Source organism: Triturus cristatus, chromosome 4_1 (genome assembly GCF_964204655.1).
Source record: "Triturus cristatus chromosome 4_1, aTriCri1.1, whole genome shotgun sequence".
NCBI classification, from domain to species: Eukaryota; Metazoa; Chordata; class Amphibia; order Caudata; family Salamandridae; genus Triturus; species Triturus cristatus.
The window spans coordinates 397,458,160-397,480,492 of record NC_140585.1 but is presented as its reverse complement, the minus strand read 5'-3'; the positions used below and the strand labels follow the sequence as shown (position 1 = coordinate 397,480,492).

Here is a 22,333-nt window from a genome sequence, read left to right as displayed (position 1 = left end):
CCTCTCGCTTCAACGAGGCAAACAAGAATTTACTATCACAGGGTGCAAGCAATGCTCGCGCCCTGTAATAGCACACATAAATGTCCTGCGCTTGCACACCCCGGGACATTGTATGACCTGGGCCTGGGAGGTGGCGCTCCATGGGACAATGATGCTTTGTTTAATGCATAACTACAGAATTAGTATAAATGCATACTTACACTACTTGCACACGTGTGGTACAGCAACCAGAGTGTAGTGAAGAGGCAGAGGAAGCCCAAAATCAAAAAATATAAATCCTACCAGAGGTAGGATCACATAGTTCGATCAGCTGACGACCCTGGGATGAGTAGAAACAGATTCACCAAGAAAACGGGTCTTCAGCACACGACCCTAGGATGAGTAGAAACAGATTCACCAAGAAAACGGGTCTTCAGCGCAACGCAAGCAAGCGCAAAATCTGGTGAGTGCTGCCTTCTTTTCACCTTCTCCCGCTCGTCGCCAAATTTATGTAGTGAACAGGAAGACAGCAATGGATCTGATAAGTAGATTTATTGCAGGAAAAGAAGACAGCTTAAATAGCCACCAACAGGACCAGACACCAAGGCATCCGTCTTCTCCAGCACCGTGTACAAACTCCCCAAGATTCCCCACATGATAGCCCTACATTCCAACGTTACATACTTACATTATAGTATCATTACATACTAACATTGTACTATGACTTACATTGAAATAGTACACAGAGCAAATCACTTTACAGCAATGAGCTCACGGTTTAATTCCCGAGTCTTCAGACCAGTAGGCGTGAGTAGTTCGCTTCCCACTCCCTGTATAGTATAAACGCATACTAACACTACTTACAGTTATACTACAGCGGCCAGTATTCTACAGCGCCCACAGCCCATTACTTTACAACAATCAGCTCGGTTTGATCCCAGAGTCTTCACACCGGTAGGCGTAGTACTTCGCTTCCCACTCCCCACTGGTAAAAACGCACGGTAGAGCTCAGTAGTACGCTTCCCACTCCCTGTATGGTATAAACGCATACTAACACTACTTCCACTGGTATCCTACAAACACCACAGCACATCACTTTACAGCAATAACCTCCCGGTTTAGGCTCTAGGTTTCATACCCGACTGTAGCAGCATCTCATCTCAGCACCATGTCACTCTGAGCAACACCGCACTTTCAGACCGGTAGGTGTAACTACTTCGCTTCGCACTCCCCCACAGAGGTCACAGTGCTCCTGTCCTCCTGTTTCCTACTCTTTTCACCCTTTTTCACCCCTTACTCGCTTCAATGGAATCACAAAATGGCGGCCAACACTTCCTAGTTGCAACCGCTCGCAGCGCTCACAACCAAAAAGCAGCAAGCTCGTGCTCGTAACGCCTCAGCCAATCAGATGGCAGAATTCCCAAATATCTGTAAATTTCGATATTTCTCCAAAACTACTGAACAGATTTACACCAAATAAACAAAAGCGTGCTTTCTAGACCAAGACCCTTCTCCCTGCCAAATTTGGGGCAATTCCGTTCACCCGTTCGACCTGTAGCCGTGTCTAAAGATTCATATGGAAATGAACATGGAGAAAACACGTTTAGGGACCCCCTTTTTTCTCGGCCCCCCCTTGATAAATCACCCCCAAACTTCCCACATAGGAGCTGATGTGAACAAAGAATTAGTTTGGAAAATTTCATGAAGATTCATCAAACGACGCCAAAGTTATAAGCAAAACAAAAAATGCTCTTCCTATGGAAACTTGAGCAGAGCAGCCCCGCTCATCCACCCACCGCAAAACAGCAGGACCAGGACACAAAATATAAAATGACAAAAATAAAATAACAGTTATTGTCATTTTATGTTTCTCATTGCTTCAAAGCAGTGGGGTGACGCTCCTCCGCCTTAGCGGAGGAGCTGCCCCAGGGAAGATTACCGATTTTACCCAGTTAATATTAATACCAGGCAGTCCACCGAATCTGATAAATTTGTGCAGCACCAGTTCCAGGTTCGTTTTGAGTTCTCGCACATAAACCGTGACATCGTTGGCGTATATGGAGACCTTCAAGTCTGACTGTCGTGCAGCTCAGCCCTAGTTCAGTATGATGCTGCCCAGGCATGTCGCCAGAGGCTCCATAGCTATACAAAGAGCATCGGGGAGAGTGGACAGCACTGTCTAGTGCCCATAGTAACCTGGAACGTTGATGACATTACACCATTCACACATAGGCAATATACTGGTTGGGCATAACGCAGCCCGATCCACTGGACAAATCCCGGGCTGAAGCCAATATGGCATAACAAAAAGAATAAATATAACCTTTCCAGTAAATTAAAGGCCTTAGTAGCGTCGAGGAAGACTGCAGCAGCCGGAAGCTCCAGGATCAGTGAATGGAGTTCTGCATAGAGGGCTCTTAGGATATACGAGGTAAATCTCTCTGGTGCATACCCGGATTGATCAGGTTGGACAATGCTGGGGAGGCGCAGGAGCAGTTTTTCAGCTATCAACATGGCCAGCATTTTGTTGTCAATGTTTATCACAGACAGCGACCTAAAGGAGTCGCAGTGATTGGCGGGCTTATCTAGTTTGAGTTTCGTAACTATGAATGCCTCTCTCACAGTCGTGGGAAGAATACCTGTTGTCCTAACATCCTCATACATAGCTACCAGATGGGGAGTCAAGAGATTGGCATAGTCCTTATAGAACTGGAAAGTGAGGCCATCCAGGCCACGGGCCTTTCCACCAGACATACTGCGTACCATACATATAACATCTACCATAAAGAAGATAACATCAAGGTATTGTCAATGATGATCGTCTAGCCATAACGTCTGTATGGAAGCAAGATAATCATACACTGCTTCTGGGGCTGTCATAAGGTCAGAATTATTTAGCAGGGAATAATATTGCTGCATCATCTGCAGGATGTTACTGGTAGTGTGACAGCTAAAGTTTTCATCATTTAGAATCTCTGGGATATATCAATCCCCTTTGCTGTGTTTTAGCAAAAATTGAAGAGTTTGCCAGTTATCTCACCCTCTCCATATCATATCGCCACAGCCTGTTTATGCAAATAGTGGGTTGCCTTCTCCGCCTCTTCCTGGTAGTCAGACAGTATTTCAAGGAATTGGGCCCATTTCTGCATATCATTAGTAGTGAAGAACCTAGTTTCCAGCTCCCTCAGCTCTTGTTCAAGACAGGTCATGCAAGTCCTCAAGTCTTGTAACGCCCTCAGCTGTTCTGACATCGAACCAAAACGTTTTTCTTTCTGTTTTATAACTTCAGCATAAAAATGTTTTAGTTATGACATATTTAGAAGTTTAGAGCATGCTCAGGGAGTCGACTTAACCAGTATTGGCAGCAAAATACTCAGCTATGGCGGCCCCAATTTTGAACCAGAACAGAGGGTCCCAAAAAGCATTTGGTGGTAGTCGCAGGTAAAGGCGCCACCACCTGCTTCCAGCAAATCAAGGTCCAGGGATATTGGTGCATGGTCTGCTAGTGTATGATGTAGATGATTAGTCCCTCTGACCCAGGCAGCAACATCTCTTGTGACAAGTCAATAGTCAATGCTTGACAATGCACTGTATGCAGTTGTGACACATGTACCTTGAGCCTGTCCCCCATGTCTTTCATGCCACATCTGGAGTAGAACCTTAAATTTCATAATGGCATGCAGTTGTGCAACCTGCACCTTGCCAGGGATTTCTCCTGAGTCAGAGAAACAACTACATTAAAGTCCTACTCCAGATGATTGTGGAGCAGCCCAAGACCTGAATCTTGTGCCAGACTGAGCGAAAGAAGACGGAGGTGTCATTGTTAGGGGCATAAACGCACACCATGCACTCTAGGATATCATGCAGGATGAGATATCACAGCTTGCGGTCGTCAATCTCACGGAGGGTGCGCCACCTCCTCCTTTTTCTGATTACAATAGCCACCCCCCTAGCAACTGAGAAGGAGGAGGAAGTGGCCGCATGTGACTCACCCATGCAGCTGGCCTACATCCAGGTAGGAGACTGTTCTGTGAAGTGAAGTTCCTGTAGGAAGCTAATATAAATGTTATGGCTCTGGAAGTATGCAAATATCTGTTGGACCTTGTGAGTGCCACCCACCAACCAAACATTCTAGGATAGTAGCCTAACTCGAGTCATCTTGTCGGTGACAGTGCAACTGAGGGAGCATCTAATATAGGGATATCCAGTAACATTCAGATGATCCAAAGCTAGTGTCAAGAATACTGACAATACACTACAGTGTAACAATGAAGGACAAGTGGATTGGTGAGGCAGACAATGGCAGCAACAACAGAAACAAAATCCCCTCACCCACGTCAACATCCTCAAACCATTGAAGATATGCCCAGCCCCGAAGACCCTTAAAGCAAAATCAGAGTTGTTTCACAATGAGGCCAGTGGGAACCATATGGAAACCACTCTGGGGGAGCTCAGAGAGTTGGACGGGACCCCGTCTCAATTAGAGAGTGGGTGGTTGGACATCACACATATAAGATGACGTGAAGTCCCATAGGAGAAACAATAGGGACTTTCCAGATATATGCAATAGTCAACATCGTTGCACTGGCCAGAGTGGGCGACAGGCTGGAGAGGGTAGTTCCCCCAGTGTCTCCAGTCCGGGAGGTGGGGGAAAATGCAGTGTGAAAAGAGACTTGGGTAATGATCCACAAGGAAGGCATGTTGGACAGGCCTTTCAAGCACACAATAAGTTCCAGGAGTAGTGGGAGGAGTGTGATGCCAACTGACCCTAGATGGAAAAGATATTTAGAATCAGCAAATAAATTGAGAAGGGGGAGTTGAGGTACTAAAACATGGGTACTAATCATTGTTACTGAGGTGATTCACATGGTCATTAACAGGTGGCCCATCATCGGCCACAGTCTTTTGGAGTTGCTTTCGGCTAAACCAGTTTCAGGTCGGTAAAGAAATGCGTTTTTCCCTGAGCAGTTACCTGCAGTTTGGCTGAGTATCTGAGGGCATGTGAGAGTCCCACTTTCAGTATTAGCTTTTTCACTGAAAGAAACTCTCTACAGGTGCTATGGACCTCCAAAGTGAATCCTAGGTAGATAGAGACGCTGTTGCCTTGATGCTGTAGATCTCCCTTGTCCTCGATATTTGTAGGATCGTATCGCAGTCTGTGTAATGAAGAAGGCGAGCTATGCATGGGAGCCCCCAGGGGTGGACATGGCCCCAGTGACCTGTGTACCCTCTCAACTAAAAAAGAGGTAAGTGAGCTGTCACCAAAGAAGAATTTCAGTAAATCTTTGATGCAAGTCTCCATTTTCACCATGGCAGTGGACTCTGACAGGCCCAGGAGCCTGATGTTGTTTCTCCTGGAGTGAGTCTCTAGGTCCTCATTTTTGGCCTTGATCACTTCGAGCACCTTCTCTACTTTCAGCAGTTGCACACTGCGAATCGCATCATCTTCAGTGTTCCAGGCGCTCCTCGCGTTTCTCCAATTTGTTGCTCATTCTATTCAATCTGGTGGTGAGGGTGTCGATTTTGGCATCTATAGTCCGTAGGCTATATCACATCTCTGTCAATATTGCCCCCACATCAGCATCCAAGTCATCTCTGTCAATACTGCCCCACATGAGCATCTGAGTCTGTTTCTGCAGGATTTCCTGAGAGCAAAGCAACCCCACCGCTGCAGCCTCTAGCCGTGGACAATAATATGAATTGTTTTCACATAGTGGGAGCAGAGGGGATCCGGAGAGTTCGGTGAGCTTAATAGCGCCTATAATGTCAGCTTCCAAAAGAGAGAGCAAGGAGGGTGAGTGGTTATATACTCCAGCATGCAGTAGGTCTAGACTGCACTTGACATGTCCTCCTGTACCAGCTGCATCCCTCCTCAATCAAACGGCACCTTTAGGTATGTGAGCCGCCCCCCTGAGTGAAGTGGGCTCTCAGGGTGTTGCCATAGGAGTTGTGCAGGGTGATCTCAGGGATCTGTAGGTCACCCCTTCTGCAGGGTGTTCAGGTGTTAGTGGCTTTCCTGTTGGTCCCGCCACACCCTGAACAGTGCGGTGGGCTTGAGCAGACCACCTGTCTCCAAATCTGAAAATGACCTCTCCACTCTATGGGACCATTCATGAGGAGGGAGTACAGTCCTGCCTTTCAGGCATCCAATGGGTCACAGCAGTTCAAGCAGGACTTCCAGCGGCCACTGGAACACGGGGCTGGGGAGTCTGGCCCAGGATGATGCACAACTCGGGGTCCTAGGTGCAGCCGACCTACACTCGGGATTGCGTGGCCCAGCTCACATGCCTCTGGCCTCACAGCTACATGCCAGGGCAGGGAGCACGGGCCCCACCCAAGCACTCACACCCATATTGTCTCCAGGGACAAGACAGGTCCCACAGCACCTTATCACACAGTGCAGCCTCCGTGATTGCCAACGCATATCCCCACTGAGTCAACATCTTATCTCAGGGTTGCGCGGCCCAGTCTCCAGGGCACGAGAGTGACGGTGTGCACTGCGGGAGTGAAGGCCGCCTATCGGGCACCGAAGCAGCGGAATATTCACCTCACTCGAAGTCCAGGGCAGGGGCTGCGACAATCCAATCCAGCTGATGTAGTTTAGTTGCCCCTGGCTATCATGTTCCCAGCAGGGCAGAACTACGACTCACTCTGCAGGGCCACACCTTGTAACTCAGGCCTCAGCTAGCAGAGGAGGCAAATATTGCCCCATTGTGGCTTTTGGCAGGGTGGCTTCCAGTGTTCTACCTTCTAGAGTGCCCCAGGACCCTATATAAGCCAAAAGAAGGGGGCATAGTGTGGGGATGATAGCGGATTGGTGACGGATGATCGTTCTATCTGGCAGAGTCAGCTTAAAAGCCTGCCAACTTGCAACCAGTGCCCCCACACTGTTATGAACTTGGGGGCAGAATAATACATCTAATGGCGAACAGCTTGACCTTGAGAGAGAAACAAACCAAGGGTGCTCCCTCACATTGAATATTACATTATTTAAGACTATTAATGATGATCTGAATGATGTTCTATTTATCACTAAACATAGGGCATCAATTAAACTTTTCCCCCAAAAGAAGCTGTAAATGGTCGTCTTCTTTTACTGCCTCAATCCAGGATACTTTAATTATACTATTTACTTTTTTTATTTCAATTACAAAAACAAATTCTTTCAGTTTGAGTTTTGTCAGGAGTTCCATCAACTGAAGTGTTCAGTGATCTCTGGACATAAATCACACAGAACTAGGTTATAAGAAGGACGAACTACAGGCAATTTATTATCTTCCAAAGTAGAGGATAAGGCTAGAGTTCTCAAGGGATGCATCACTTACATATATTGTTTATATTGTCTGTCACTGCCAGGAAAAAACTTGGAGGTAAGGGACAGAAAAAACACAATAATGACCTCCACACACTAGCAAAAAACTCAAAGGGTGTGCTAGTCATTGTTTTTTTCTTCAAACAAAAACTCTCACTTTGGGAGTTTGTTTTTCAAAAACAAAGTATGTTTGAAAAGTTTGACAGCTGGCTGTCATGCCTGATGGTACAGTCCATAAAACCTTTTAAACTTTGACAGCAACTGCTGTGGTAGCAGTTCCTGTCAATTTACAGAGTTGTCCGCAGGGCTGATGGACAACTTTAAATTTGATGGGTGGGGGTGTGTGGTTTTGCTAGCGGCAAGAGGGCTGCACCTTAGGTGAGTTCTGCCTGCTGAGCGATTAATCCTACAGCATCCTTTCTCAGCAAGGAGAATCCACTTGCTCAATGAGTGCACCCTGCTCCTGTGTCGCATCGGGAGTCCAGCGCGCCTTGTCTGGGGCAGTTTGAGCCTGCTGCAGCGCTGAAATCTCCTTGACCTGGCACATGCAGCCCGCCATTTAGCTCTACTCGGCCTCCCTGCCTGGCCTAGGCGGATCACCGACTGCGGAAGCTGCAGCGCAGCGGGGCCGTGCTCCCCTGACCTGCTGTGATCGCCTGACTGCTGCTGCCGGGCTGATCGTGGTTGCCTGGGGGTGGTGTGGCCCCCACGTGGTGCGGCTGCGGGCCCCGCTTCATCCTACCAATGCTCGCTGAGGGTCCCGCTCGGCCACGCGGCCTTGTGCATCGGGCCCTCACCATCTTCCCTGAGTGCCCAGGCTGGCGGGTAGTGGCACCGGCCCCAGGCGTGTGTATCAGTGCTTGATCTCTGCAGAACACCCACTAAGGAGCGGAGGTCATGGGGGGCCCAGACTCGACAGGCTTCACCCAGGGCCTGCACGGAGTTCGCTTCACCAATTCCCCCCCACTCTGCCATCCTGCTGACAACTGACCGCGGACACTGCGGTTTGACGGGGCCGTGCTACCCTAACTTGCTGTGATTGCCTGTGTGTTGCCCGCTATATCCTGCCCCCCAGCGCTAGGCGTCCTGCGCGGCCTTCTGCATTGAGCCTCTGCCCTCAACCCTGGGTGCCCCAGCTGAGGGATACGGCGTTGGCCCTGGGTGCAGTCCCTTGCACTCAGACCCATCGGGACACCCGGTAAGGAGCGGAGGTGGTGGGGGCCCAGACCTGACATAAGGTGACTGTGCACCAGTGTGTTATGACCCTCAAGCTACACTCAAGGCCTGCAAGTGATCGCTGCACCATTGTTTCCACCCACTTTGCCATCCTGCTGACATCACCTCCTTAGAACTACACTGTCTGATGTCTGTGTGACAGGCTGCTGGTGTTTGCCCTTCCGTAACTCACACAAAAAGTAAGGGGTAGGAGGAATTCATCTCGCCTTGCCCTCCTGCAACAACTATTTTCCCACAATATAGAAGAGGTACTGTGTGCTCATAAATGCTGTGATCAAAGGTAGGGGAAATCACACAAGGGTGTTAAAACTGCCCTCACACACAGCGAACTGTGTCATGCTGGAGGTGGAGCAATAGGGAGGGGTAAGACAATACAACACACAAGTGAAAATAGAATGGGATTACAAGTGAACAGAAGTGCAAAAACAGGGATTAAAACTGGTCACAGGGAATCCCTATTACAATTTAATATTGGGTACTCTGTCCAGAGTAAAATGGTCACTACAAGACCAGTGGATGGTGGTATGGGGAACTTATCATGAGTCGCCAACCCCCCCATTCTGCAAAACCGTTAACATGTTTTTCAGCCGGCAAAATTAAATACCCCTGCTTTCATCAGGAGTCACATAGAAATGATCCCATGGGTACTAACCCTACCCCCTTTGATCCAAGGGTAGAGGGAGTGGCTGCTCAGATAAAATGTGGTAGAGCGCCTTGCTCTCCAAGAGAAACCTGAAAAAGAATTCATAAAAACAAGTGTCAAATGGACTGTGCAGTGCCCTCTGTGAAAAAACAAACGAAACATCCCAAGTGATGTGCACTCACCCAATGAAAACAGCTAACTATCTTGGGCGTCATGATACCGACATAAGCCAAGGGTGAAGATAAAAAGGACCAGTGGTATATATAAGTCAAAGCTGACGTCCCACGAAGGCGCGAATTCCGCGCTCATGTATGCATCAAGGTAATTCCAAAAATAATCGGGCATCGCTGCTAGGAGACAAGAGCACCATCATGCACAAAGTAACTGCTTACCGAGTTCATTTAAAATCTAAACTTGAACTTGCGGGGGAGCGAGGACAGCTCCCTATTGTCACACACTGCGAGACATCAAGATAAAAAAATTACAAGGTGAGTAAATTAAGGCACATTGAGTGAAATCGTTGCGCCCACTTTGAGGAGGACCGGGTCTGGTTGGTCCCATGATATGGTATGCAGAAGTATCGTAACACCGCAAGGGACAACAGACTCTGTCCTCTCGAGCGCTGTATTGATGTCCCAGATCGAACTCTCACCGACCCCCGTCGGGGCGGTCAGAGTGGCCCCACTTACTTCATCAAGGTGAGCTGTGGCCATAATTCTTGTCTCTCCCAGCTCTGTGCAGGTTCGTATTGCAGCGCTGTCAGGGATTGTGTTAAACCTCCCTGGCCCAGCCCACGTAATCGCGTCTGCGACGTACGTGGCTCGGGGCAGGGAGGGAAACACGTAGAGACACTGTAGCAGTAACCTTTGTTCTCATATTGGGAGTAAGGATCTCGATTACGTGTGTAAACTCTGAGGGCTCCTAGACTAAATGGAAACAAAAACAGATGCTTACCGCATAAAACAATATAAAGGAGAAAAATACTGTGATATTAAACAATAGCGAATGCTGGGCAAGATATGTCAAGAAGAGCGTGAATGATATATAAATCCTAATTTTAAGACTTTCGGTATTCACAGAATGCATTTAGGAGTCCTAAAGTTAGGACTCCTAACTCCTGTGAATACCGAAGTGAGTAAGTGTCTTCTGTGAATACCAAAATGAGTAAGTGCCTTCTGTGAATACCAAAATGGCAGTAAGTTTAGGATTTTGTCTTAAGTTAGTTCTGTGAATCGGGCCCATATACTAAAACTTGTTCTGCAACAACATACTGTACCAAAAAAAAGGCTTGCGATAATTCACACATTACTACTATACACTGACTTAATGACTGAGCTAAAACTCGTGACTTGGAATATTAGAGGCATGAATGATTTTCGAAAAGCCCGACTTATGCATGCGTATTTCACTCGACACAAGACAGATATTTGTTTTCTTCAAGAGACCCATTTAACCACCCACACTGCACGAGGCTCAATTCTAGGCATTGGGGCGACATTTATTACTCCTTCTACTCTAACTACGCCGGGGGGGGTCGTAATTTTGATCAGGAGGGGATTCCCATGGAGAACTATTTACGCCATTACTGACCCTGGGGCCGCTATGTGATTATCACAGGCATCTTATATACCCAACCCGTGTTACCAGCCACCATTTACGGTTCAAACACAGATAACCCGGAATTTCTCATCCATGTCTGGAAATGTATCTCCTCTCTCAGCCCGCTCCCACTGCTGTGAGGCGGGGACTTAATATTGCCCCGCACAGCACTCTCGACCGCTCTGGCTCCCGCACACTTCATCCCCAGGCCACTATCACGCTGAACTCCATAATCCAGGATAACTTCCTAATCAATGGGTGGAAACATCACCACCATGGAGAGCACGAGGGCACATGCATTTCTAATACCCACAACTCCTGGTCCCGCATTGATCTGTGGTTTGTCACCCGGGATGTGCCAGGCTGGTCCACATCTTCCCATCTCGCGTGCACACTATCAGACCACTCGCCGGTGCTCCTCACCATTTGACTCCCCAGCTTGCCCAAAAACATGTTCGCATGGCGCCTCCCCCGCATGCGCTTGGAGACACAGCGTTTTGTGAGGAGCTCTGTGGGGCGGTGGTCGAATTCTTTGAATTGAATGCGGGCTCGGTGGACTCCCCCTCCACTTTATGGGAAGCATTTAAGGTCGTGATCAGAGGCGAATGTATTGCCAGACAATGGGGGTCCTCAAATCTGGAGGGATTAGAATCAGAAATTAAACAACTCGATCTGAACCATAGCAGTGCCCCATCCCCCTCTCTCCTAGCGGACATATGCCTAAAAATGACTGAATACCAGTACGAAGCTGAGCGCCAGGTTGCTCACTTAGGCCGTGAAGCGCAAGCTCGCCGGTATGGGGAAGGCGACCGCACGGGTAAAACTCTTGCACAGCTACAGCGTAAGCCCCATGCCTCAACCTATATCATAGAGTTACAGGACGAAAATGGTACCATAATCGTCGCCCCACAGGGTATACTCGACAGAATCTCCCAATTCTACGCCAGCTTATATACCGCCGGCACGAGACTCCTCCAGACGTTCTCACACAATATTTTGATACTATCGAGCTATTATGGCTTAGCAATGCACACCAAGAGCACCAGGGTGAGCCCTTCACTCCTGAGGAGATTGCCCGGGTGATTCCAAGCCTTCCCAGCGAAAAGGCGCCTGGGGCGGATGGGCTAATGGCGGCCTTCTATAAGGAATACCCTTCTATCGTTATTCCCATCTATCCGCTATGTATATTGAATCGGTCACGGTAGGTCACTTTCCCACCACTCTCCGTGAGGCACTAATGAAATCCAGTATTTGTAAAGTGCACAATTACCCGAGGGTGTCAAGGCACTGGGGGTCGTCGGGAAGAATAAGCGAGCTATTGCCCAGAGTCACATGGTGCTGGGCTAACCTGCCGCTGCACCAGGGATCAAACCGTGAACCCCGTGGTCCGGAGTCAGGCGCCCTGGCCGCTGCGCCACACCTCTTCTGCTTAAACCTGGCAAACCCCCTTGCTAACACCCTGTCTCCTGCGACTCATATCGCCCACTTTTGTTAAACAATACGGATAATAAAATCCATGCGAAACTCCTCGCCAACCGCCTCCTTCCCCTCATGTCGCTTATTGCTCGCCCTGATCAATCCGATTTTATACCGGGCCACGCCACCTCTCATAGCTTACGTACCATCTTCTCCATCATACATCAAATCAACTCAAACCTACCTGCAGTGGCTGCCCTTTTGGATGCCACTAAGGTATTTGACTCGCTAAAGTGGCCCTTCCTCTTCGCCTTCTTGGCCAGTCTGGGATTTCGCCTGCTCTTCATTAACAAAATTAAGTTACTATATACACTACCTGCGGCATGTATCCGTATTAATGGCCAAATCACTGAACCAATACGCATCTCCCATTGCACCAGGCAGGGTTGCCCTCTGTCTCCCATGCTCTTTGCCATAGCTATGAAGCCAGTGGTGGCACGGCTAAGGCAACATCACACACAAAGGGGCATTGGCTTCTCATCACGTAGCCTAGTCACATCAATGTATTCGGATGACATTGCCCTTTTTCTTCGAGAGCCTCAAGAGAACCTAGGCCCTATAATCAGAAAGGTCACCAATTTGGCGTTTATTCTGGGGTGCAGATAAATTGGGGGAAATCAATTTTATTTCCGTTAACTGACGCAGCCTGCCCCTTCGATACAGAATATCCGATTACATGGGCATCCGGCCCGATTAAATACCTGGGAATTTGGCTCACTAGGAATGTTGACGAGCTGTGGAAAGAGAACTATGGCAGAGCGATTGATTGGCTTGACTCCAGAATTCTTATCTGGAAAATCTTATGGCTATCCCTTGCCGGTAGAATCGCCATCGCTAAGATGGTAGTCCTGTCCAAGTTCCTGTATCTGTTTTTAAATATTCCGCTGCCACTTTCATCCCAATTTTTCCAGAGACTACGCTCTAACGTGATTACACTTTTCTGGGCGGGCCGTCAACCGCGTATTGCATATGACACCCTAACACTTCCGACTTCAAACTTTATGTTTACACAGCCCAAGCCAGTTTTCTCTACTTTTGGCTACATCCTACGCCATTTCAACCGCACGTCGCGGAAGAAACCGACCTTGCCGCCCCGTGGCCAATACAGACTGCCATATTCCTTCCCTATACGGCCCCAAAGGGCGAAATTGACACTGTTTAATGTATGCGCTGGGCCTGGGAGGAAATACGCAAACACACTGTAGTCCCGACACTCAATGCCCCAGCTATGACGCTGGCGAACAACCCCTCATTCCCACCACTCCAGACATCAGGTTTGGCGCGTCGTGTTGCTTTACTAGGCATTACCACCAATGCAGATCTGTACCCTAATGATCAGTTCCTTACTCTTCCAGAGAATACAACTCCCCTAGATAATCTGCTGTACTTTCAGATCCGTGCCACATGCAAAGATAATAATGCCTCATTTCCTGCCCTCCCCCAACCCAGTGCGCTGCACTAGAATATATTAATTCTACCGCTTCTCCACGAAAACTGATCACAAGACTGTATGTGCTGACGCTCGCTGCTTTCCCAGTCGACACTGAGCGGGCGTGACTAGCCTGGATGTCTGACCTCAGGGATGCTCCCACGCCTGCACAATGGACGTATTGCTGCAATCAGTCCCAAAAACTTTCTCCTAATTACCCCTTACGTTGCATACATTTTAAGTATCTACATAGGGTATACTGCACGCACACTGTGCTTAATAAAATGGGACTGATTACAGACTCTAACTGCATGAGATGCACTGCTCCCAATGCCTCATGTATACACTTAGCCTGGACGTGCCCTAAGATTACGGCCTTCTGGCATGACATATGCCACATCATAAGTGACATCACCTCAAACACCCTTACTCCAGACCCCATGACCTGCCTGTTGGGCTACATCAAAGACATTCCGGACACCAGCAGACGATTGTCCGCAATGCTGCTAATACTGGCTCAACCAAAGGAAATGATGGACGGAGTGTTGAACATTGCAAGCACTCACCCCCAGTCAACTGATCTGGGTTTAATCCATCACCATTCTTTAGCCCACTCTGCCACCCCAGTTCAGACATGGCCATATGCAAATCAGTCTGACCCTGTGCCTCATGGGAACAGTCCAGCCCGAACTGCCAAGCCATGTCTTCCCTGGACCGGAAACAAGCTTCCTAGTACCGGTTTCTGGCATTTCAGCCGTCTTCAGCCAGGCTTGCTTGAATCCAGTGGCAAAGTGAGCAAGGGACTCACGTCTGAGCATACCCTGCCAACTTATGGCGAACAAAGCAAAACCAAAGGAAATGATGGACGGAGTGTTGAACATTGCAAGCACTCACCCCCAGTCAACTGATCTGGGTTTAATCCATCACCATTCTTTAGCCCACTCTGCCACCCCAGTTCAGACATGGCCATATGCAAATCAGTCTGACCCTGTGCCTCATGGGAACAGTCCAGCCCGAACTGCCAAGCCATGTCTTCCCTGGACCGGAAACAAGCTTCCTAGGACCGGTTTCTGGCATTTCAGCCGTCTTCAGCCAGGCTTGCTTGAATCCAGTGGCAAAGTGAGCAAGGGACTCACGTCTGAGCATACCCTGCCAACTTATGGCGAACAAAGCAAAACCAAAGGAAATGATGGACGGAGTGTTGAACATTGCAAGCACTCACCCCCAGTCAACTGATCTGGCTCAGCACTGTTTGGCGATCCATTGGGGTTGGAAACCGGCGCCGTCTCCCAAGGCCTGGCTGGCAGACGCAGCCCATTGTCAGACTCATTTAACTGAATATTGAAACCTCATGCCCCCATCTAGCCGACCACATGATTTGTGGGCGCCCCTGGTGGCGTACCTACAGGAATTAGACAGTAGCCCTCCCTCCCTCCCTGGATGACGCAAAAGCAGAGCTAGGCGTGCCCTCGAGAGTTAGGGTTGAAAATTATGATGTGGACCCTTACATTAACGTGATGCAATGATTTTGTATGCATTAAATTTGAGATTGTTCTGCAAGCTAAAATATGTGCAATGCAAACTTACTGGCTACCGCTGCGTGGCAAAGTTCATGTACACATGCAATAGCTATTCTAAACTACAGTGTCTTCCAATGCATAACCTGTAATGTTTGTTCTTTCCGAATAAATTTTAAAAAAAAGAAAATTGATGGGTGACGGTCCCTTGTGATGATGTACTTTTAATTTGACAAACTCAACATTAGGCTCTAAATAAATGAATAATAAACTTGGCCAGGGTTTTAGAAGAAAGTGAAAGTGTTGCCAATAGTTTGTCTGAGATTATGTGTCTCTTCCATTTAAGGTCTCTGCTACAGGCAGCTTTATCTGTCTCCTGGCCAGACCCATTATTTCCAATATACATAGAGTGGGATTTGGTTCAGCGCATCCATCATAATTGGTGGATTTGCATCCTTCCACTGCTGAAGATGCTTACATTAAAGAAACTACTTTTTGAAATTTCCTGTAACTCCACAGAAGTCCATTGTCTCACCTGCCTTTGCCCATCTCAACCACCTTTGGATCTCTATAATTTACATGTCTTACAATAATAGGATGTGGATTTTCGCCCGGTAAGGGGCGAGGTTCCGAAGCTTTAACACAATACTTGAGACTGCGCCTTTCCTAAACACATCAATCAAAAGCTTCTCTACAAAGTTTTCCATGCTTCCAATGAACGCTGTGTCAACCACTCCTATGATCCAGATATTACTGTGGTGAGATCTCCTCTCCAAGCCTTCATTTTTAGATAGGATAGTGTCTTTCTCCTTCAGCATATTCAGTGATCTTGTTTGTGGCCAGTGCATCAACTTCAGCATCAGATAGTCTTCTCTCTTTCATATCTAACTGAGTGACATGATTGCCCATTCGATCTTTCAGCTGGTCAGTCACAGAGTGATGGTGTCAATCATGCTGTCTAAGTTAGACTAACTTTCTTTCAATATGGTTGCCACCCCATTCCCTCCATTTCTTTTCTATGTGTGACATAATTCTGTCTTTTATGATGGTGCAATTTGCCTTGCCTGGGTTTGGCCTTCCCCACTGATTTGAACAAACTTAAACACAGATTCTCCAGCTATTAATCAGAGTGACTGGACCTTTAGGATCCACGCACAATCAGCATATGGTGTGGCCCAACTTATGATCTCAGCCATTAGTGTCAAAATCAGTAGGCAGATTCTTCGGCACACAGGTACTACAGGTATAGTGCTTTATGGGGCACAGCACCCCCGTTCCCACGGGGAATATGCTATCTAAGGATCCTGCATGCAGCACTCACCCTTGGCCTCCACACCAGTCATCTGTGCACGAGTGACCACTCCACTTCTATGTATGTGGTCTTTGGTTTCATCACCTGCAGCCCAACGTTTCCGATTCATCAGAGCGCAAAGACACAACCGCAGGTGTTCTGGTTTGGTGACAAACTTTGCACTAGCCTCTCCGCTCTTTTGGTGAGATGCAGAAAAGCTAGAATGTTGGTACAGCATAAGCCACTGGCATAGACCATGCCAACATGTTAACAATGCTCTTGAGCCTGGCTGTAAAGCCGACAAGATGGCTCAATCAAATAAGGCCTTCTCCTGACATCTGAGGTTGATAAAGTGAGTACTGATACCCTGAGAAGTTATAGTGGCTGTTATACAAAATAATGAGATACCAGGAAAACTTTGGTAGGGAACATTATATATATATTTAAAAAATTATATTAACCTTATTATTGTAATAGTATTAGCACTATTAGTATTATTTGGAGTTGAAAATTCCCCCCAGGCAGACGTTTTAGACCTAATTTTGTCAGAAATACATGGAAAAGTCGTTCACAGGTGACGGCTTATCCCTACTGAGAAAACATTATACATTGTATTATCTTTTTATATATTAACAGATGAACCGATTGGAGAACATCAACATATGAAAAAGTAAATAAATTTCCAGAGGAAAAGTCCCTCCAAAAGCAACAGTACGACATCATGCATGATAAAATACAAACCTTGTACAGCGCATCATGGGAAGAAGTAATGCTCTCTTTAATCTTATATAAGGCCTTTTGAGGACTAAGCATCTGAAAGTTTTCAGAGGGTGAAGTCGGTAGTTGTTGGTCATATGTATATTCCTTGTCTTCTGTAACCATTTCCAAGAAATTGAAATATCTGTCCTCACCTTCGATTCCAAGGCTGAAGAAACATAAAATTCAGAATATTATAATATATTTAAATTGACTTGAGGCATCAACACCATAGCAATAATTTCACAAATGTTTTTGGGGAAAATTGCTTTTGATAGGTGTGGCAAAATGTAAACTTACTACAAAGTAACATTTTTTATAAAAGGCTAAAGCTGAATAAATTGCCTGACGAAAGTTTTGTGTACCAGATACCAGAAGCTATCAATTGGTTGGACTGTACATGTTTCTGACAGCACAAAATATGTACAGCATTTTCCTTCATGAATCTTTTGATTTCTACATTTAATTATTTTGTATACAACAATAATGCGTGAGGGGACTCAGTCACTGGATGATGTCTTCAGTGATGTCATTTGAGATGTCATCAGTGATATCACTGACCATGTCATGAGTGATGTAACATGTGAGGTCGTAAGCAGTGCATTGAGGGGCTGCGAGTTATAGTTGGATCAGCTAACTATAACTGCTGAATATCTCAGGTTTTGTACGAATGAAACCTGAGTCTAACTATATTGTCTCTGTAACCTTTGTTTTTTCAGTAAATTTCTAAGTTTTTTTTCAATTCCATTTCCTAACTATAATGTCCCTGTAACCTTAGGTGATGCCCGCTCAGTACGCCTCGATGACAAACATACCAATTATTCACTGTTGCCCATCTATAATTCTGTACATTTTGGCTGCCACAGCAAATACAAAAACTTCAAAACACAACTTAGTGTACAAAGGTGACCACTTTTGGAGACCCTCCTTTGCACAGTTAACTTAATTTGGTACATGTGGTCTTTCTCTCGAAACATTAGAAAACTAACGTAAAAACTATTATCCGAAGTACCATTTCATAAACAAAAGCATGGGGTGGAAGAAAACAGCATGGAGTGATTAATTTTCCTAGTACCTTTTATGTGCGACTACAATCTTCAAAAAGAAAGCAATTGAAGGGGTGACTCATTTAAAAGGCTTTGAAGTACTGTGGATGTTCTAAGAGAATGAAGCATTCAAAATGTCTTGAATGGCGCGATGTTTTTCAGCTTTCAGTAATTACCATTTTCTACTTCAGCACTAAGTAATTTTCAAGTACAGATCAAATTGAATTGCTAGAAGATATCTGCCCGTCAAGCAGTTTATATCTAATTTATTTGAGTGCCTTTGACAAATTATAACATTATGCCAAATCTTGCCTACAGTAAATATATTTAAAGTGACATTTCAATCTGAAATTGCAATGGTATGCACCGTAATGTTGCAATTCATTTTAAATCATGAAATTCTATATTTTAAGGTTCTTGAGGCATTACATTTGATATTGTGAGCGGAAAGTCGTAGAAGGCATTCACGTTTTATGGAACACAAGGAGATTTATTTTCGCTTACTGCTAAAGTGAACATTATCTCCTCGCCCATCTTCGTCGTCCAGGCCTTTTTCATGAGTATTCTTCTGTCCTCACAGATATTGTTTACTTAGGCTGGGTGACATTTTTTGGTGGTGCTTGGTAAACAATATCTGTGAGGACAGAAGACTACTTCTGGAGTGAGGACTGTGACAGGGTAGACCTAGATTTGGAGTAATGAAGATAAAGAGTAAGTAACCCTGAACAATATTTCATGTGACCAAATTTGATAGTTTTCATTTCGAGAAACATTTTGTGGAGCGAAGAATTGTTGGTATTTTCTTCAGTGCCTCCATAAGGTACAGAATACAAAGCACTTTTAAGTACACTGGCATTTATAAACATATGAGATGTTGCTCTAAAGAACCAGTGCGACAACCTAAAGCTGCTAAGGGGATAGGGTGGCATACGGCTACTATTGGTGTCCAGGAGATTAAGAGATTTGTCCAGTCTTTATTAGTCAACACTCTGGAGGACAGGGCTCCAAAGTTAGGACTGAGGACCTCAGTGCCCACAGACTTTAAAACAGGGGGCCATGACAGCCTAATGTCCTGGCACAGTAAGAGATCCTGACAGAAGAGGAGAGGCAGCAGCCAAAGCTTCTTTTGACATGAAAGTCGGAGGAGCCACGTTTTCACAGACATGTCTCATGAAACACAGTGGAGGATGTAGTCTTCAATAGAAAGCAATGAGGAGCTGCAGAGATGGAGATCCCACCTCAGTTCTGCATCCAGTAAAGGATGGAATTTCTTACAAGGAGAAAGCATTTGTGTTCTCTCAAAGTGACTCAGCCCAGACTTTCTTAGAGGACAGGAAGACAGAGAAAACCGGAAAAGACTAGAAGGACAAAACTTGAAATTCAGTTATGTTTCATAACCGTTCTCTGGGATGAGAAGTATGTGAGTGGTTGTATATAATAGGCCGCATTTACTAAATGTTGACACATTACTGCGCTGCGTTGCATCAAAGGTATAGAGCAATTCTAAGTCATATCTAGTAAGATATGGCGCTCTTTCTCTCTTTCCCTGTGCTGGTGCACCTAAGGCTGCCTTCACCAAAGCTTATCTTGGATCACAGTGCAAGAGTGTGTGCGTGACGCCAAGCATAGGTTTTGTACTGGAAAGCTAACCTTCTTGAACAAAATGCTAGGCTAAGACGCAGTTGAACACTTTTATAACTTTGTATGGGTGCTGTACAGTGCAACACACATGCAAAGTTTTAAGAGGTTTCGAAAAGAAAACTTTTCGCCTGCCTCAAGGAGATGTATACTTTTGATGCAAATCTCCATCTGTCAGTGTTAGTGGATAGGAATTTGCATGAAAACCTATGGGCGGTTGTATGAGAATGCCCACTTACCACCCATGGTATCCCCCGTGACACAAAGTAGCGCAAAGTGTTACTTTAGGCTGCTTTCCAATGCAATTCAGGATTTGCGTTAGAAAATAAATCCCAATTGAACTTTTTGTGACAGATGTGTGTCACTTTTGTCATGAAAAAGAATTTCCAGCAATGTCTTCAGTAGTACAAAAGATGATGCTGCAAATAGATTGGTATGTATACATTTACTTGATTAGATTTAAAGGTCAAGCTGGTGAGGCTGTGGAGCTTGGGAAGGTTATTAAGGAATCATATTTACTAGAATTATATTTGTCGATACATGAGTCTGCTAGATATTGGGGGCTTGGTTGTGCAATTTAATGCATGGTTTAACTTTGGGAATGAAAACAACCTAACACTGTTTCTGAATCTTAGAGGGACCAGTTGTGGAGGCAGAAGGGAATGTAGGAATGGCATATTTGTATTATAATGGTATGCTTCAATTTTTCCTAAAAATCATACTACCAAATATTGCTACGTGCCACGACTACAAGTTGACGTCTTTTTGTATTTGATAGTATAACAAGCAACAGTGACGTGTACAGGGCACATAATATAACACATTTTCCAGGTAACATGCCTTACATGCCTATTGACTCTTCCCATAAAATTAACATTTAAAAAAAATGTGGAGTTTTCATAAACCCTTTTACAATTCTATGTCAGGACCGGAGGCGAGGATTATGCTTTACTTTCTTTATTTCTTTCTCCAGCAGATTTCCACTTTAATAAAAAAACTAACATTCCCATAAATAATGTAATACAGTTCATCCACAATCCACCAATAGGCAGTCGTCTTAGACCCCGAGGGTGTGTGCTGTGTGCTTCCTACGCGACTTCCTCTTTCTTCTCCTGCTTCAGCAGATAAGCACCCTTTCCCTCTCGCTCCCATTGTGTCAGGGAATCTACTGTTTGATGTATTGTATGGAGCAAATTCCTTCATTTAGGATAATATTCTATAGCTCATTGGTAATTTGTTGGTTGTATAATTTCAATTGGGACCGCTGGAGCGGGTTCGCTCGCTCCGCTTGCGGTTCTGCTTCACCTCAATCTCAGGCAGCGGTGCTGTGTGCAGGTGGAAATGGCAGGGGCCACACGTCCATGAGCCTCGTTGGTCTAAAGTGTGCTAGCTGCGAAGATCATCGAACGCCGGACACAGCGCCACGACTGTACACATGCTGCCGGAGCCACCTGGAAGCCCTGATGCTCGCAGCTTGCGGGTCAGTATTTGCTCATTGCCTCGCTTGACGCCCGCTTCGCAGGTCTGTAGTACTCAAAACGCTGCAAAGGCGTATATGGTTTTTCTCCTCACAAGGCTGACGGGTGTTAAAGACACCCGATACAAGTAGGGGTGAGTCGCCCCTACGGTTTCTTCGGATTCCAGCTAACGCACCCAAAGTCAGTGATCTTTTGCCACGTCCAAAAACCTAGCCTCAGGCTTCACACTGCATATTTCAACAGTGCGTAGAGTGCAAATCATTTGCGCCTAAAGCGCGTGGGCAATACTGATTGCTGGCTTTCTGAAAGGATGTGCTTGCATTCACCATCATGGAGGAAGAATATGTAGAGGAGGAGTCTCTACAGGTTCTTCCCCTTGATGATGAGTTTTGCGACGCGGTGGATGCCTCCATCCACCAGGCGGTGGCAGCAGCCATGGGACCGTTTGAACGTTGCATCGTGCAAATTGCTTATGCTTACCAAGCAGGTCAACCTCAACGCGCATTGAAGTGAAAAAGAACTGCAGGCATAGATATGGGGGTGTTTGAGCGCTTGAAACAAGCTTTCCTAGCCAGTCCAAATATGGGGGTGCAAGATACCGCCCCTGAGATCCCAGAAGTACCTTCTGCACAAGAAGAGGGAGAGGATACCTTGGGGAAAATCAGCAGATGAGGCAGGCCCCTCTAGACCCTGGCGCCCTGTGGTGTCCCCCTCTCTGGACTCCAGGCAACCAGAGGAAATCTCGGATATGCTAGTTCCAGAGGATTTATGCTAGTTCCAGAGGATTTAGTCCACCCCTGGTCCTCAGAGTGGGCGCCCTCTCCCAAGGTCTTAACGTTGGTAGCCGGGTGCTTGTGCAAGCCTCTGGAGAAGGAGGTCTGAGCCTGTCTCAAGGCAGAGTGCCCTCGACACGCCCTACCGGGTAACGTGGCG

General features: G+C 46.4%; 1 protein-coding gene across 1 annotated transcript in view; it reads right to left on the bottom strand.

Moving 5' to 3' along the window:
- EFCAB6 (EF-hand calcium binding domain 6) overlaps positions 1-22,333 on the bottom strand; it is an 879,195-nt gene that overhangs the window by 190,532 nt on the left and 666,330 nt on the right. The window contains exon 23 of the mRNA XM_085652469.1: positions 17,224-17,407. Coding sequence (XP_085508595.1) covers positions 17,224-17,407 — 184 coding nt within the window. The remainder of the gene's footprint in view (positions 1-17,223; positions 17,408-22,333) is intronic.